At 52.4% G+C, this 17,360-nt stretch overlaps 1 protein-coding gene across 1 annotated transcript; it reads right to left on the bottom strand.

Moving 5' to 3' along the window:
• Positions 1-13,637: 13,637 nt before the first annotated feature.
• On the bottom strand, positions 13,638-15,147 carry RABIF (RAB interacting factor). Its single transcript, XM_041422587.1, has 2 exons — positions 14,946-15,147; positions 13,638-14,879 (listed from the first exon to the last, which is right to left on the bottom strand). Exons 1-2 carry the CDS (start codon positions 15,129-15,131, stop codon positions 14,637-14,639), a joined length of 429 nt encoding a protein of 142 aa, XP_041278521.1. The 5' UTR covers positions 15,132-15,147; the 3' UTR covers positions 13,638-14,636.
• Positions 15,148-17,360: the final 2,213 nt, after the last annotated feature.

The raw sequence follows: 17,360 nt of genomic DNA, 5'->3' as shown, positions 1-17,360 counted from the left end.
CAAGGCCCCGGTCCTCCAGGCGCCCTGTGTGCTGCCTCTGGGCTGAACGAGTGGGGTGTGGACAAGTCCCTGTCCCAGGAGGCTGGAGGCAGCTGCACTGCAGTCACCAGGGACAGCAGCTCCTGTGCCAAGTGCCACTACTGGGATGGAGAGTCACAGAATGGAAAGGACTCAAAGCTGAAGGGCCAGATCAGAACCTATGGAGAGCCACATAGGTTCTACAGGAATTGGTAGATCTGGTGTTTAAATACCTCAGTTGAAGCTGGATATTAAGTAGGAAGCATAAAATCCATGTGGTATGTCCTAAGGGTTATATTAACAGAAATATTCCTGCAATTGCCAAACTCACTCCCTGGGTAAAAGCAGCTGCTGTGTGTGCAGGTCTGATATTTGATACCTGGAGTTCCATCCATCCTTCAGGGCCTCAGCACCAGCGTCGGTTTCAGGAAATTCCTTCTTCCCGCACTGAGCTGATTTTTTGCAGTAGGAGAGGGATGTGAAACAATTTTGAACAATAACAAAGTTGGTGATTTTTCCTCTTCCTGTACAGATCTCCAGCCCTGCAAGCAGCCTGGATAAAGGTGGTACTTTTAACATGAGTGTGGTGGAATTGTGCCAGGCTGGATCTGTGCATGGAGGGAAGGGATGAACTGATCCCCAGGGCAGGGAACTGACACCTGCTGAGGATGCTGCTCCTGCTGTTATCAACCCCATTGTGATAATTTGAGCCCAAGGCATGGAATGAAACCTGTGTGGGTGTACCCTGAAAGTAAAGAAAGGCAAAAGCACTCTGGAAAGCAAGGACCAGAGGACTGAGAGAGGGTCAGAGGTGGAAGAAGGGGGAAGAACCCACAAATAACATTGATATAATTGTTTTTCCAAAGAATGGTGCCAAGTATAATGTGTGACTGAAAAACAGGTGGGCTGTAAGAACACTAAACCCTGTTTAGGGAATTTGGCTGATGCCTTAAATTTTAGCTTTCATATTTTCCAGATTCTATACTGCATTAGTACATAGCTCTAAACTTCATATAAAGTGTCAGCAAGTTCTTCTCACAGTTTAGTTAGACAAAACAATCTTTTTCCAGCCCCAGAACAAAGGACACCACTGCAGCTTCAGGCCCTAAAAGTGTAAAGAACAGGGAACTGAGAAGAGCAAACTGGGAGGATAGGACTGCATAACCTGCAACTGTGATTGGACAATTAACCCCAATATGGAAATGGACCAAAACTTAAAAAGTGTGAGAACAAGTGACCCGCCGTCCGTCTTGGGGGCAGCCTCAGCCAGGCTCTTATGCTGCCCAAGGTGTATCCTTTGATGGCCTGTTTAATAAATACTTACTTTATTCCTTTAACACTGCCTAGCTCTGTTCTGGGTAGCCTCTCAAGGCATCATGGCCATCCCCACACCAGAGTGGGGAGTGATCACACAAGTGAGAGTACCTGTGAGCTGGGTGATGTACACCAAGGGAAAACATGCACCAAGGTGTGCGATGGTTTTTTTAAATATGAGTCTTTCCTGTTTTGATCCTCAGCAAGCCCAGAGTCTTTGCTTAGTGCTTTCCAGCTGGTATATATTTGAAGAATCCAGTCAATATTAAGTTTCTAATAACTCCCAACCTGTGTTCCAAGAGACCTGAAAGAACTTCTGTTCCTGTTCTTTTTTTCTCATTTGTTTTATCGTAATTGCTTGGCCTAACCTCACTGAGGCATGACCTTGGCTGCAAAGTGCTTTTAGCTGTGACCATCTCCCTAGTGAAGTTGTTTGGTAAAGAAGACCAGGATAGTCCTGGTAGTATGACACAGGAAGAACTGAAATGACAGAACCACGGAATGGTTTGGGTGGAAGTGACCTCAAAGCCCCTCTCGTTCCACCCCCTGCCTTGGGCAGGGACACCTTCACTGTCCCAGGCTGCTCCAAGTTCTGTCCAGCCTGGCCTTGGACCCTTCCAGGGATCCAGGGGCAGCCCCAGCTGCTCTGGGCCACCTGTGCCAGGGCCTGCCCACCCTCACAGGGAGGAATTTCTCCCCAACACTGAGTCTAAATCTCTCTTCTTTTAGTTTAAAACCATCCCCTAGTCCTGTCACTCTCTGCCCCTGAAAACCCTTGTAGCTGTTGGTGTTCATGATCAGCTAGGATGGATCCCAGGATCCCACCTGCAGTGGGCATGAGGTATTGGAGGATGAAAGAGATAAATAGATACAATATTTTAGTTTGTTTTTGTTCTTTTTTATTTAAGAAAAAAAATCTCTTTTTTTTTTAATTATCTGTTGTGGTTTTCTCAGTTGGAAAATATACCAGCACTACATGTCTAGTGGGACCTGTGCAAGCCCAGATTTGGGAATATTTTTCCTGTAGGTTAAAGAGAAAATATGTCAAATTAGATTTAATTCTTCCACATGTTGCTATTGTATTACAAATATTTCAGTGTTCTCTTTTTTCCTTCTCAAAGCCTCTCATTTTAGACACCAGCTACACTGTGAGAATTTCATCTGCTCATTCAAAGAAATATGTTTGGTTCTATTGTTCCAAATTACTAAGGAAGTCTTAAACTTATAAGCAATGTTTAATCTAAACTGCACAATGTATGGAAAATAAGTGCTCACGCTGATTTAAAAAAAATCATTATTTTTAAACTAATTATAAGACTTTAAAGATTTGATTTATGCTTTTCAAATGCTTTAACCTGAAATAACACTCACACTGCTCCAACTGTCCTTCAGCTCTGCCACTGCAGTTGAGCAGTGGGGCAGGGGCTGGACTGCCAATGGTACAGAGTCACTCACTCAGAGAGAATTTTATTTAATCCATTTTATTCTCTTAGAAACATTTCAGCACCACAGCATGAGATGGGCCAGACCCCTTGCCAAAGCAGAAAATTCAGGTGGTATTGCTCTGAATGCAGTGAGCATTCTTTTTGGCTTAGCTGATGAAATCAGAGATTGGGCTGGGCTGTGGTGTTAAAGGGTCCAGTTTCAGCTGAGGTTTTGACACAGTTAATTCCTGTATTCAGTACCTGCTCTGACTTGGGCACCTGCAACCTGTGCTGGCATTGCCCCAGCCCCACTCCCCAGGCTGTGTTGGGTGTCTCATGTGGCATCAAGGGCAGGTTCAGGCTGGACATCAGGAAGGATTTTCCTCTCTGAAAGGGTGATTAAACACCGTAAGGGGCTTCTCAGGGAGGTTTGGAGTCCCCGTCCCTGGAAGTGTCCAAGGAAGTCCAAGTCCAAGGAAGGACTGGACGTGGCACTCAGTGCTCTGGGCTGGTTGACAAGGTGGGGTTGGTCACAACTTGGACTTGATGGTCTTTGAGGTCTTTTCCAACTCAATGATTCTGTAATTCTGCAAAAAGGACGTCACGGCAGTGATTCCACACGTTTGGCACTTGGAGCTGAGTGTGCCTCAGTTTCCCTCAGTGTGCCCTCCCACAGCTGCTGCACTATTAAGAAGTCCCCTAGTCCTACAGAAGCTGGTGCTGCTGCACACCCAAAAAACATTCCTTGGGACTTGAAATGCTTTTGATTTAGTTTGACTAAATGGTCATGACAAATCCAAGGGGCTATTGAGAGTTTCTTGAACACATTCTTTTTTCTTGCTGGAGACCAGTTCTGTGAACAGCAGAAGTTTTTTGTTTCCCCAGGATTTCCCTGTGCCTGGTAATGCTATCATGGCTCCAGGCACAGACTTTGGCTGCAACCTATGTGTTCTCTGAATATGACACCTTCCAAAAATTCTGGATTAGCTGTGTATCTGTGATACAGTCTCTGCAGCTGCACTGTGGGCCCGGGGCTTCTCCAGCAGCTTCTTTGAATATACAACTCTACAGCTTTCTGTTCTTTCTCAGAAGAATTGGATAAATAATGTGTGCACATTCACTTCTATCACTGAATTCCCAAAAACACGACAGCCTTAATCCTGTACCTGCCTGCTCTGAGTGCCTGGGATGACCTGGGATTTCCATGCACATTTCCCAGCACTCAGATGGACAAGGGCAGCCTGCTGTCTGCATTTCAGCCAGGTATTGTCTGAGGACTGGCTCCTCCTCATCCCCAGCTCACAGGACACCCATCCAGGTGTGGGGATTGCTGAGGGCACCTGTATGGTGAGAGTGAAGCCATCAAATTGCACCACTCAGGGGACAGTGCTTCACCACAGCTCCATTGTTTCAGAGCTCAGGTTCATCTCCTCCTCTCCAAGTGCAAATCCATCCTGTTTCACACATCCATCCTCAGTCCTGTGTATGCACTCTGCTTTTAGACCTGGCTCCTTCCAGAAGTGTAGGGCCACTCTGGATCAGCAGGGAGAGACACTCCCTTCCAAGTGCCTCCTTTGTGGAGGCCAAAGAACCCAGCCCAGATGCATGGCTGGACAATTCCTACACAGGAGTATGGCAGCTGGGGAAGGGGGGACTGGCAGTGAGTTTGTGAGTTTTTCTGCTCTGGTTTAAGCTGTATCCCACAGCCACCAGCCTTACACCAGCCCATCGCAGGCTGGATCAGGGGATACCTCAGCAGTGTGGGGACCCTGCTCCTCAGTGACAGGGCTTGTTATCTGGCTCTGAAAGACCCTTTCTGTCTCTAGTATATTTGACTTTATTAATGATTTTAAATTTTAGATGGCAGGACCTGGAGCTGGTCATGGACATCAGCTGGGAGCTGGTGAAGGGATGTGTCATGCTCCAGCAGCAGGAAGGAACACAGCCCAGCAGCCAGTTCCTTAACATGGATTTCACTTTCTCGTAAGGAGAACTGCATAACCCAGGTGGGTGGGGAGGGATCCTCTGGTGTGCCTCAGGGCAGTGTGGGCAGGGCCCTGGGAAGGACAGGGATGTGCAGGTGGAGGTGCTCCTGGGATGCACCAGGGAGAACCAACAGCCCAGTGCACATCGCTGGGCTTTGGCTGCAGAGCAGGATGTTCATCTCCTCGCACAGACCTGCACGTTTGCCCTGGTGTCAGCCAGGACAGGGTGAAATTTTTTCCCAGCAGCCATGAGGGGCAGAGCCTGGAGCCATGTGGGTGGGTCCAGGTTGTTATTCCATACCATGCACTTCACTGCCAGGGTGGGAAGGTGGCAGTGAGGGACTCTCCCTTCCTGGGGGAGAACGACATTCCCTTTTGGTGGGGAAAACGGGGTGTGGTCCAGAAGAGCTGTTGGGTATTGTCGTTCTCCATGTAAAAAAATAATGCCTTATACCTTGTGTAATTAATATTGTTGCTATTACTGGTCGTTTTCTTATCTCATAGCTGTTTCCAGTAAATTGTTCTTATCTCAACACATGATTTGCACCTTTTGTGCCTCCAATTCTCAATCCCATCCCCTCCCCAGAGCAGGAAGGTGGAGGGGAAGGGGGGCAGTGAGAGGCATCTGGTTTGGGGGAGTCTTAGTGGAGACACTGAATTGGGGAATATAATTTCTAAACCACAACAACCTTCTATCTCATCACAGATCTGCACATTTTATCTCAAGCGCTGCACTGCAACAAACAGAGCAACAATTCGGGGAGAATGCTTAATCCACTGACCTCAGGCCTAACCTTGATGGGAGGACATGGATTCTCCATACGGGTTTTGGGAATGTTGGCTGGGTGCCAAGACAAATCTTTCATTTAATGCTGAAAACTATTCATAACTAGACAGCACTGAATTCATTCCTGTTCTAAATAGTCCTGATCCAGATGGGCTGGGAATCCTTAAATACAGGAACTACAAGGCAGAAGGCATAGCCAGAGTGGTTTGTAGGGAAGGCCTCCAGAACCCTGACCGTGTGCAGTAGGCGTAGCTCTAATTATATGGTTAAACCCTGTTTGTACCTGATCCTGCCCCCGCAGGGAGTGTCCAATTAAGTGGCAGGATGTGCCTGAGTTGCCAGAGTGGAACCCCAAAGGGCTGGGCTCTGTTTTTGTTTGTGAGGTTCTTTCCATGCAGCAGTGTCTGCTCACAGATTAACATTTCATGAGCAAGATTAATATCAGCATTCTCTCCCTTGATCACTTGACTTTGTAACCTCACCATGCTATTAGCCTGGCTTCTTGGAAGTAATCCTTAAATAAGAGCCTGGTTTAATGACCTTAAATACATTCTCTGCTTTTAAATCTTAGATTATTTGTTCATCCAACTGTTTTGATCCTGCTCCTGCAAGCCTGGACTTCACTACCTGCCCTATGTTTTTGTTCTCTGCAAGCCCACATTGCAGGGGCTGCACCCATCCCTGCTCACTTTAAATATTGCTTCAGCCCAGACTCTTTCAGTGCTGCTTTCCTGCCTTTCCCTGCTGCTCTGTGGTACCAAACCTCCACCTGCCATTTGTCAAAGCTGAAACAGCTTCTCTAGCAAGTATAGGGTTTTTTAAATTTAGCATTCAAAGCCCTCCTGAGGAACTCACCGATTGGGCCGTGACCTCTCTCTTTTGGGGTGCTGTGTCTGTGCTGGATAGTGCCCCTGTCTCAAATGATCCCAGACTTTGGTACCTGATCCTGTACCAGGTTCAGTTTGTTACCTTGGAGTAAACTGTCCCTAACCTACAAATTTTGTCTTCTCCACACTAACTTTTAGTTTAGACACTGAAAACGTGTCTTGTCTTGCCCTGCTAGAGGAATTGGTCTCTCTTTTAGGGCAATTAATTGACTTTTTTGAGGATGTATTCACCTGGAGAAGAGAAGGCTCCAGGGAGACCTCAGAGTTCCTTCCAGTGCCTAAAAGGGCTCCAGGAGAGCTGGAGAGGGACTTTGCACAAGGGCTGGAGTGCCACAATGAAGGGAAATGGCTTCCCACTGCCAGAGGGCAGGGGTGGGTGGGATACTGCGGAGAAATTCCTTCTGTGAAGGTGGGAAGGCCCTGGCACAGGATGTCCAGAGCAGCTGTGGCTGCCCCATCCCTGGAAGTGTCTCAGGTCAGGCTGGACAGGCCTTGGAGCAGCCTTGGATAGTGGAAAGTGTCCCTGCCATGGCAGGGATGGAAACAAGATGAGTTTTAAGGTCCTTTCCAACCCAAACCATTTTGTGATTCTTTTAGTGTGGGTAACCAAAATCACTCATTCAGCCAGCTCTGTCCTGCTGTGCAGCTTCCCCTTCCTGCTGCTCAGGCAGCAGCACCAGGGCCCAGCTCATTCCTATTCCCAGAGTTGGGACATTCTCATCTGTACCCACTGCGTTGAGGGGTCCTTCTGACCATGGAACCTGGCAGAGGTGCAGTGAGTGAGTGTGGTAAACAGGTCACATCCTGTAGGGCTTTGGGCTGGGGCAGAGTTACAGCACTCCACAGCACCTTGTGGTGCTGTTTGGGATCTGTGCTGAGAACAGCACTGATCCCACAGGGATGATTTAGGTCCTGCTGAGTCAGGAGCTGTTCTGCCCCTCACCCTGACCACCAGCACTGGGCCAGGGTTGCACAAGGAGCTGGGGGGACACAGCCAAGACAGCTGTCCCCCACTGACTACAGAAATATCCCAGACCATGTGATGCCATGCTCAGCCCTGATACAAGAGGGTAGGGGGATGGTGGGGTCTGGCCAGGCTTAGAGGAGTTAGTGATGATCAATTGCTTTATTGTATCACTTGTTTTTCTTGGTTTCTGTTTTCTTCTCTTTGTTGGTTTTCTCCCCTTACATTTAAAAAAAATATTTTTCATTGTTTAACTGTCTTCATGTCAACCCACCAGTTTTCTCACTTTCACCTTCCACTTCTGTCATTACAGTGTGGGGGAGAAATGAGGAGCTGTGTTGGTGCTTAGCTGCCAGCTGGGGTTAAACCACAACACATCCACAGTCCAGACTCCTCCAATTGTGATGGCCAGGCAGCAGAGGCTGGGGGAAGTGTCACAGATTTGAGTTGGTTCTTGCTACCCAAAGTGCAACAGGGTGGCTGTACTGAGAATCCTGTGGATTGCTGAGCAGTAAAGCAGGTAGGAACAGAAATTCCTCAGCCCACTGTCTCAGATTTGAGACCCTCTAGGAATTCATGGTGATACCCATGGATTAGAGCAGGGCACCAGGACAGAGCTGAGCATTCATGCCCCCATTAGCCCTGAGGAGCTGAAGCACTGTAGGCACTGACGTGGCTGGAGAGCTCCAGGTGGTGCAGTGACCTGCACAGGGATGCATGGACAAGGCAGAGGTGCTCTGCAGGTGCACTGCACTACAACCAGTGCACCCCGTTCTGCACTGGCCTTGTGGCGCAGCTGCACCTGGCAACAGCCTCTTTTCACTGGTCTCTGTGCCAAGATCAGTTTCACATCAGTTTAGCTGGATCAGCAGCACAAACTAGTTGTCTGTGAAAGCAGGGAGGGGGTGCCAAGGAGTGAGCCAGAGGGTCCCAGTAAACTGCACTTTATGTTGCGCTTCCCTGAGTTTGTGCGGCACTGAGCACTGTGGCATCACCTCTCCCAAAATCAGGAGCTGTGTCTTGAGTATCATCCAGCTACACACAAAACATTCCCTTTTGGTGCCAGCACACTGGGTTTCCAACAGAAATCCCCATTTCCTAGCAGGGGCCTTGAGGAAAGGGATGGATCCAGATCCCCCGAGCAGTGCTGGCATCATGAGGGCCCGTGGAGCGCTGGCACCAGAGCCAGGCTGGGACACCTGAGGCTGCAGCAGGGATTGAACTGACGAGGGCACAGAGCCCCCAGATCACTGCTGATGCACAGCTTCAGCCCTCACACTTTGGTGTTCCTCATCAAGGGAGATCCCCCCTCTGGAGCCCGAAGCTGCTCCTTTCTCCAAGCACTTTTTCTCTTTGGCAGTTGGGTTCTATTTGCCTTTTTTGGTGCCAGCACTTGGACTTGCCATGGCCTGGCAGAGAGAACCAAGTCCTCCAAGAGAAGAGGAAAGCACGAGGCAACAAGTTCTTGAAGCCATGTCCTCATGTTCCACTGCCAGATATTCCAAATAACCCAGAGATTCTGCAACAAGCTGTGTTCTGGCTGTTTGCCATGGAGAGAGACGGCTGTTCACAGCATTCCAGGCAGCGTGAAGAGCCAGCTGCTTCAGGAGGGGAAGGATACCTGTGCTGACACGGCTTTGCTCATTTTCCTTTGCTCTCAGGGCATCTCTTCCAGCTGGGCTGGAACAATGGCACAGGGTACTCCGGGCAGCAAGCAGATGGAGCGCTCTGCCTGTGCACGCACAGCGATTACAACAACTGTCAGCCTTCCCGCAGGGAACTGAGAGCCTCCTGGAAGATAAGGAACATGAAAGGGGGAGCAGAAGCCCAGCTGAGCATACACACGCTCCCTGCTGCTTCCCCAGCGAGGAGAGGCGGGGACAAACACACCCACGAGGGAATCCTCCCAGCGCAGCTCTCGCCCCAGGGACACTCGGATCCCATCAACACTCAAATTACCCTGAAAGACTCGTGAAGGACAGACCCGCCGGCAGCTCTGCCCTGTCCTGCCGCACACAGCCGGGGCTGCTGGAAACACGCGGCTCTGGCTCTCTGCTTCGCCCTCCTGTGCGGCTGCTGTTGGCAGCACATGCCCCACTGCATTTCTGGGCTCTGCACTTCTGTCCAGCTGCATTTGTGGGCTCCAAACCTGCCCCGGGCTGTCCCGCCCAGCTCAGCCCACACTGAGAGGCAGGCACCCTTCCCTCCTTGGCACGGTTCTCTCCAGGCAGAAGCTGTACCTGACTAGTTCATGTCTTAAGCCCCCAGAAATGGCCCTGGGATGCTCAAGGACAGATCCTCCCCCCAGGTGCTGCCACCCTGCAGCTCTCCCGAAGTTCGATGTGCAGCACTTCAAAAGCCAAACTGCAGCAACCACTGGGATGGACTGTGCCACACTTGATTCAGTTTTATGAAAGATGCAAGAAACACTTTTTCCAGAGCTGCTTCCCCCTCTCAGAGGATGGAAATGTTATCTCAGCAACCCTGGAACCTGCTCACTCTTCCTCAGGGGTTGCACGAAGGGAGCCAAGCACTCGATTTTCACTTTGTGTAAGACTGGGTCATTTTCAGGTGCTGGGGTGCTCACCCCAAAGCACACTCCTGTGAAAACTGGCTTCTCTCCCCCATCCAGTCCCACAGGCCAGTAACTCTCCCCTGGGCTGCTGGGCTGCCATCTCCCTCTTCTCTGTCACTGAGGGGCCCAGTTGTGCTCATACCAAAGCTGCACCAGAGGGACCTGCCTCACAACTCAGCACTCAAGTATTTACGCTGAAATGCATAAAAGTGTTGGTTGAAAGAGAACAAAGCTGGCTTTGATAAAAGCCCTCATGCTCTCTCTGCATTTTAATGGCCAGTTCCACTCATCTGCTGTGGTTTCCTTTTGCGTCCCCAGCCAGCTTCAAAATACTTGGTGGGTTTCTGGCAAAATACTTGGTGGTTTAGTGTTTCTTTGATTCTGGAGCTTGGCCTGTATTAACCTGACTCTGTGGGAGGTAGGGACGCTTTCACTGCACCAGTTGTCCAAGGACCCTGAAGCTATTTCGTCTCAATTGTTTCCTTTCCTCCTACTTATGTTCCTATCAGGGAGTGTAAGGTCAGATACATAAAATGACCTTCAGGAAAATTCATAACACATTTCAGAAATCCCTGTTCCCGCAAACACCTCCCTGCAGAACTCCCTGTGCTGATGGGGCTGTCCCTGCTCACACAGAGGTTCAGAGAATGCAGCAAGGTGAGCTGTGCAGGACAGGGACCACTACAACACCTCCCTGGCCAAGCTGGCCCTGCTTTCATCAGCCACAGCTCTTCTCTGAACTCTGCTGAGCCACTCCCCTCCACACCTGCAGGCAGCAGGTCCCACAGACACACTGTGCAGGTGCTGCAGTGATCTCACTTTCGTCCCTGCTGGGCTCCTCTGGGAGGCCTTAGCTGCATGGGAGAGACCTTGGACACAGCAGGGAGCAAACAACGAAGTTCTCCTGGCTACTGCTTCAAAGTCCACACTGTCACCACTGTCCTGCTGCAGATTCCCTCAGTAAGAGGTGAGGAATGAAGGAGAGGCCTCAGGCCTTGGCAGGCCCAGGCACCAGGCCTTTTGCTGACTTGCAGAGCTTGGGAAAGAGGGAGCCTTGAATCCCAGCCCCTGCTCCATTGCACCACTTACCTGATTCAGTGAAATGTAACTCATTTAGGGAAGGAAGAGTGTGATTGTGACCTCTGTGCAAGGCATGGCTTGTGGCAGTTCCTCAGGACAGCTCAGCTGATCTCACAGCCTGCAGCTGCCAAAAGGAGGGATGGCCTCCTCCATTGCCCCTGGAGTGTCTCACAGGCTGCATGTGTCAACCCAGCAGCCAAGAAAGGAAGCTTTAGCCTAAGTTAGCAAATTGAACATACAAAGAGTTCAGCAGCTGCTCCAGTGGGAGGTTTGGGTGGGAATGGGAGCAGAGAGAAGCTACAGGAGGTGCCCATGCCAGCCAGACCCAGACCACGGCTCTGGGCCGAGAACCCATCCCAATACCAGAGCCAGACTGGAGCAAGGTCTGCTTTTAAGCATCCTAAGCACATTTAGGGCATATAAACACCTGACCCATACAAACCAGGCATGCAGGCACTAGAGATCCTGCCAAATCCACACCGGGAAGCAATTGGACAAAACTGTTATTATTTGCCCCCTTGAACCTTGCTGGAGGGATTGGCTGGAGCAAAGGAGGCAGATTTGTTACTGTTCCCTCTCAAGGCACTGCTACATCTTAACACAGGATGGTCTCAGGAGTCAAATCTATGCAGACATTAAATAGAAGAATCCATTTTCAAATTAAAGTGACCTACACGTGGAAATAAGGGTTTCTGCACTGTCTTGGTGTTGACAGAGAAAGATGGGCTGCAAGATGAGCTTTCCCAGGCCCTGTGTAAGTGCTTCCCATGCCTGAGAGTTGTCTACCCTTATTTTCTAGGAGTTACTGCAGGCAACTGGAAAACAGTTTTTCAGCATGCTGGATAAAAAGCAGTGAAAGTATTTGTGAGTCTATGTGAATTTTTATTAGCTCTCATCGACACAGGAACGGTGCACCTTCAGCAGATCCCAGCCCTGGGGATGTGTCCAGTGGAGCAGCAGCAGCTCTTCCCCCAGGCCATGACTGCTGACTGGGGCACTCCTCCCCCAAAGCTCCACTAACAGCACAGTGGAGCTGCCTGAGCTCAAATTCCACACAGTGACACTGCCTTTTCCCCACCTCCCTGAAATTCTCAGTCACCTCTGGGAACATGAATTAGCCCAGGTGCTGACTGAGAGCTGGACTGCACAGCTGCTCCATCACCTGCCCCAGGTCTCTGCCCGTGCCACCAGCACTGCAGGGGTGCTTCTCATGGCTCTCCAAGCTACAGGAACCCAAGACTCTACCTGAGGCTGAATGATGCCCAAGATCTCATGGTACAAAAGCTTCTTCCCAAGAATCCCCACCACACTGTTCATTTCTTCTTAGCATTTCAAGTCTATGTGATCCTATTTAGTATTTAAGAGCCAGCAGAAAGCACACCTGGATCCATGGAAGATTCAGCTCCCCTTTCCCACCAAAGAGGAGCAGGAGCTCCCAGCACTCTGAGGGCTGTGCTGAGGTGGATTTCAGCTGCTGCCATTCCAACGTGAAGGCTTGGACCTGAGCTCTCCCATCTCTCCAGGGGTGTTCTACTGACTGGGAAAGCTGCCACCACTCCCAGATCCTCCCAGGGCCACCCTCTACTCAGGAATCCACAGGTACCATTTCTTGGAGGTCATTTACTCAGCATTACTCGACTGATTTCCAGTCTGTTCTGCATAGTGGCTCCTTCAAAATGAGGTGTGAGCAGTGCAGCATATTTAAGTAACATGGATTGTAACTGGGGTATTACAGCATATTTAAGTAACATGGACTGTAACTGGGGTATTACAGATCAGAACACATATCCTAAGAGACAACAATCCAAATGAAAAGGTGAAATTAGTGATGTGATCCCACCATTTTGCCATGCTGTGCAGAACCCAAGTGAAGCTCTCTTGTCCTTTGAGGCACATCTCCTTGATGAACCTGTGCAGTCCTTGGGCTTAGGGCTAAGAGACAGGAAGGGCAGGAGGGAAGAAGCAGTCTCCATGACAAAATCCATCTGACACATTTAGCAAGGACACAGGACAGGATTTGCCTCCTGCCCCAGCGAGGCACTCAGCCCCCAGACCACAGTTCTGCCTCTCTCCCTGCTCTGACAAATCCTGACTGCCCACAGCAGAGGTTCCTGACAGAGCACCCCAGAATAGGCCACACACTGAGGCAGTGTCTCCAAATCACAGAAGTGCAGGTGCTCAAGCACTGCAGGAAGAAGGGACTTGTTTCTGCCCCTCCTGCTGTGAGGATGCCTCTTCTGGGAGACTCATCTGAGGCTGTGCCTGCCCTACAGAGCCCTGCCAGCAAAATTGTTTCATTAGAGGGGCAAGAGAAAGGTTCTTCCCACAGCCTTGGGGCAGCACCCTACACCCCACCTTGAGTTTGGTGGCACAAACAAGTCTATCACCCCAGCACGGTGACAGCTGTGCCTTCACAGCTGGGTTAGTACCCGAGTGCTTATGAGCAGAGGACAGGGAGATGTTCCACAGAGAGGCACAGCACCAGGGAGCCCAAAGCATCCCTGGAGAGCTCTTCTGTCACTCATTCATACAGGGCTCAGCAATGGAGAATGAGCTGGGCCACGATTACCAGCAGTGACAAATGCAGGGAGAACCACGGCTGCTGCAGCCTCCTTCCATCTTTAATTAGCTCTGTGCCCAGCTTTTAAAAGGCAGAAACCAAAACTGGTCACAATATCCCAGATCATTCTCACCACCAGCTTTTACAGAAGAAAATTCCTTCCTGAGATCACTGTTTAACACATACACATATGTTCTGACATGCTTCAGCATTGCCTGTCCAGTGATCCAGGTGCTTTTCAGGCTGGAATCTCTTCACTCTTGCTGCCTGAAAGCTCTGTGGTCTGGCACATTTTCTTTGTTTGCTGCTCTATCAGCTTACGCTGTCTGCACATTCTACCTGTGTTTTGCTCCCAGGTACTCAGTTAACAGGACTGCACAGGTTAGCTGGAATGCCTTACACTCACTTTAGGTGCCACAGACGTCAGGTGGGATGAGGTTTTGGAAAACATAAATGTAAGAGCTTGGGGCAGCGAACATTCCTTCTGAAAATCAAGATTCAGCCTTAAGCCCTGGAACTGCTGTGGCTGCAGGTCAGACCGTTTCAGCTGCCACGATTCAGTGCAGCAGTGCTGTCTGTGCAGCGTCCTGTCCCAGTGTCCCCATTTACATGGTGTCACCAGCACGAGAGACACCTCAGCCCCCTGGAGCAACAGCAGCCACCAGGGAAGTGGTAGAGCAGCCAGACTGGGGCAGACTGGGCTACGAGGCAAAGATGTCAGCGTGAGCTGTCCCTGCACGGTACAGGGACCCTCCCACCACCGACACTCTTCCCGCGTGGGTGCAGGTGAGGAGCTGGCTGTGCCAGGGCTGCAATTCCTGACGCTGTTCAGCCTGTGGATCTGGGAAAGGGGGTGACCAGCGGAGCTGCGGGTCAGTCGCACCGGGGAGCAGGCAAGCTGTGGCCAGCCAGGCCGCGGGGCAGGCGGGCCGTGCTCAGTCGGGCTCTGGGGTGACCAGCCGCGGTCGCTCCGCAGGGCTGCCCGGCCTCGGGGCTGGCGGGGCTCCCGGCGGCCGGGCCGGCTCCCAGCCCGGGGCCGGCGTCACTCGTGGGCCACGCGCTCCAGCGCCACGTAGAAGCTGTCCTTGTCGTCGAGGCAGTGCCAGCCGATGGGCCCCGCCTCGCAGTCGGCGCACACCAGGAACTTGACGTTGCCCACGTCGCGGGTGAATCCCACGTTCTCGAAGGAGAACATGTCGCGCACCAGCCAGTGCTCCCGCAGCACGTCCCCGCCGCCTCCCGCCGCCGCCGCCGCCGCCTTCTTCCTCATGGCGGGCAGGAGGAGCTGCGGAGACACGGGGCCGTCACCGCCCGGCCGGCACCGCCCGCCCCCCCCCGAACCCCCCGGTACCTCACGGCGGGCGAAGGTGGCGGCGCCGGGCAGCAGCACCCGGGAGCCGCAGCGCTGGCACAGCACGGCCCGCAGGTTGCGGCCCTGCGCGCACACGAGCCCGGCCGAGCCCGGCGCGACCGCAGGAGGAGCGGGGGGAGAGGCCGGAGGCGCCGCCGGCTCCATCTCCGCGCAGGGCGCCGCCATGGCGAGGGGCGGGGCTGGCGGCGTGACGTCAGCGGGGCGTCGCGGTGACGCCATTGTTGTGACCCGCCCAGCAATGGTGGCCCCGCCCCACTCCCCATCCCGGGAGCGTCCGGGAGCTCCGGGCTGGGAATCCTGCAGTGGGAATCCTCAACTGGAATCCTGCACTGGGAATCCTGCAGTGGGAATCCTGTCCCGGGAATCCTGCCCTGGGGATCCTGTCCTGAGAACCATGCCCTGGGAATCCTGCAATGGAATCCTGAACTGGAATCCTGCACTGGGAATCCTGCAGTGGGAATCCTCAACTGGAATCCTGTCCTGAGAACCATGCCCTGGGAATCCTGCAGTGGGAATCCTGAACTGGAATCCTGCACTGGGAATCCTGCAGTGGGAATCCTGTCCCGGGGATCCTGCGCTGGGATCCTGCCCTGAGAATCCTGCCCTGGGAATCCTGTCCCGGGAATCCTGCCCTGGGGATCCTGTCCTGGGAGTCCCGTCCTGGGGATCCTGTCCTGGGAGTCCCGTCCTGGGGATCCTGTCCTGGGAGTCCCGTCCTGGGGATCCTGTCCTGGGGATCCTGCCCTGGGAATCCTGCAGTGGGAATCCTGCCCCGGGAATCCTGCCCTGGGGATCCTGTCCTGAGAACCCTGCCCTGGGAATCCTGCAATGGAATCCTGCAATGGGAATCCTGTCCTGGGGATCCCGTCCTGGGGATCCTGTCCTGGGAATCCTGCACTGGGATCCTACCCTGGGGATCCTGCCCTGGGAATCCTGAACTGGGAATCCTGCAGTGGAATCCTGTCCCCGGGATCCTGCACTGGGAATTCTGCCCTGGGAATCCTGAACTGGGAATCCTGCAGTGGAATCCTGTCCTGGGGATCCTGCACTGGGAATTCTGCACTGGGAATCCTGAACTGGGAATCCTGCAGTGGAATCCTGTCCCGGGGATCCTGCCCTGGGAATTCTGCCCTGGGATCCTGCACTGGGATCCTGCCCTGGGAATCCTGAACTGGGAATCCTGCACTGGGATCCTGCACTGGGAGTGGGCTGAGACCCTGGCACAGGCTGCCCTTGGACGCCTGGCAGTGTCCAAGGCCAGGCTGGCTGGGGCTTGGAGCCCCCTGGGATGGTGGAAGGTGTCTCTGCCATGGCAAGGAGGATGAGATGTTTTTTAAGTCCTTCCCACCCAAACCAGTCTGGGATATTCTGGTCCCCCAGTGATCCTGGACTGGCAGGAGTTGGCAGTGCCGTGTCTGTCGTGGTCTGCTCACAAGGACCATCAGGGACAGTCACTTCCCAGGCATGGGAGTCTGGAGGTGCTTGAATTCGTGGTTGGATTTGTCCAGCATCAACGTGTCAGTTGATGCTGGACAAAGGGAAATTGTCTCCCTTAAAAGCCTCCATCAATGGAGACATTCCAGAGCCACCTGGGTGCCATCCTGTGCCCTGTGTCCTGGGATGGCCCTGCCTGGGCAGGGAAGTGGGACCAGAGCCACTGAGGTCCCTTCCCAGCTGACCCATTCTGGGATCCTGTGAAGCTGCAGCACATCCTCACATGCAGTGATTGCATCAGGATTTGGGAACTAGCAGCAGCTCTGTGGCTGCTTGGCACAGAGAGAAGCCCTCGATGGGGAGGGCAGAGGGCCCTGAAAGGGGCACACTGGCAGCAATGAGCACTCCTGGAAAGCAGAGATCAGCCTGGCCCCAGAGCCTGGGCAGGGCAGGAGGCAGGGCCAGGGCAGCACTGCTGGGGCCCAGGTGACTCTGCTGCTCCTCACTGGGCACCTCAGAGCCCCTCTGGCTGTGTGCTGCTCTGGGCTGCTGCCAACACCCCTCTGTTGGTGCTGAAAAGACTGAAAGAGGCCTTTTGATTGAGCCACTGCTTCTTTAGAGGGTAGGCCAGATCCCAGAGGAGTCCTGATTTGGTGCAAATATGCCCCATCCTCCTGCTGTCTCACTCCTGACTGTCTGCTGCCAAGAGCCCTCAGGAGAAGCCAGAAATGGGAACTGATATTCGAGGTAAACATTCACTAAATATTCACTGGTATTCACTAAATAAAGGTGTAGGATTTCAGCAGCAATCCAGCTGCTCACCTCAGGCTCCAGCCCTGGGCAATGCTGACACGAGCTGGGGTGTGAGTGTAGCTGGGAGACATCACCCCGCTCTCCTGGGAGCTGTGCAGGTGTTTCTGAGGCTGGGGCAGTGTTTGGGGCATTTGAGCTCCTGAGCCC

This window comes from Onychostruthus taczanowskii, unplaced genomic scaffold (assembly GCF_017590055.1).
Source record: "Onychostruthus taczanowskii isolate IOZ18803 unplaced genomic scaffold, ASM1759005v1 scaffold74, whole genome shotgun sequence".
NCBI classification, from domain to species: Eukaryota; Metazoa; Chordata; class Aves; order Passeriformes; family Passeridae; genus Onychostruthus; species Onychostruthus taczanowskii.
Note: the sequence above shows the minus strand (reverse complement) of the source record. Positions and strands in the feature narration are given on the sequence as shown.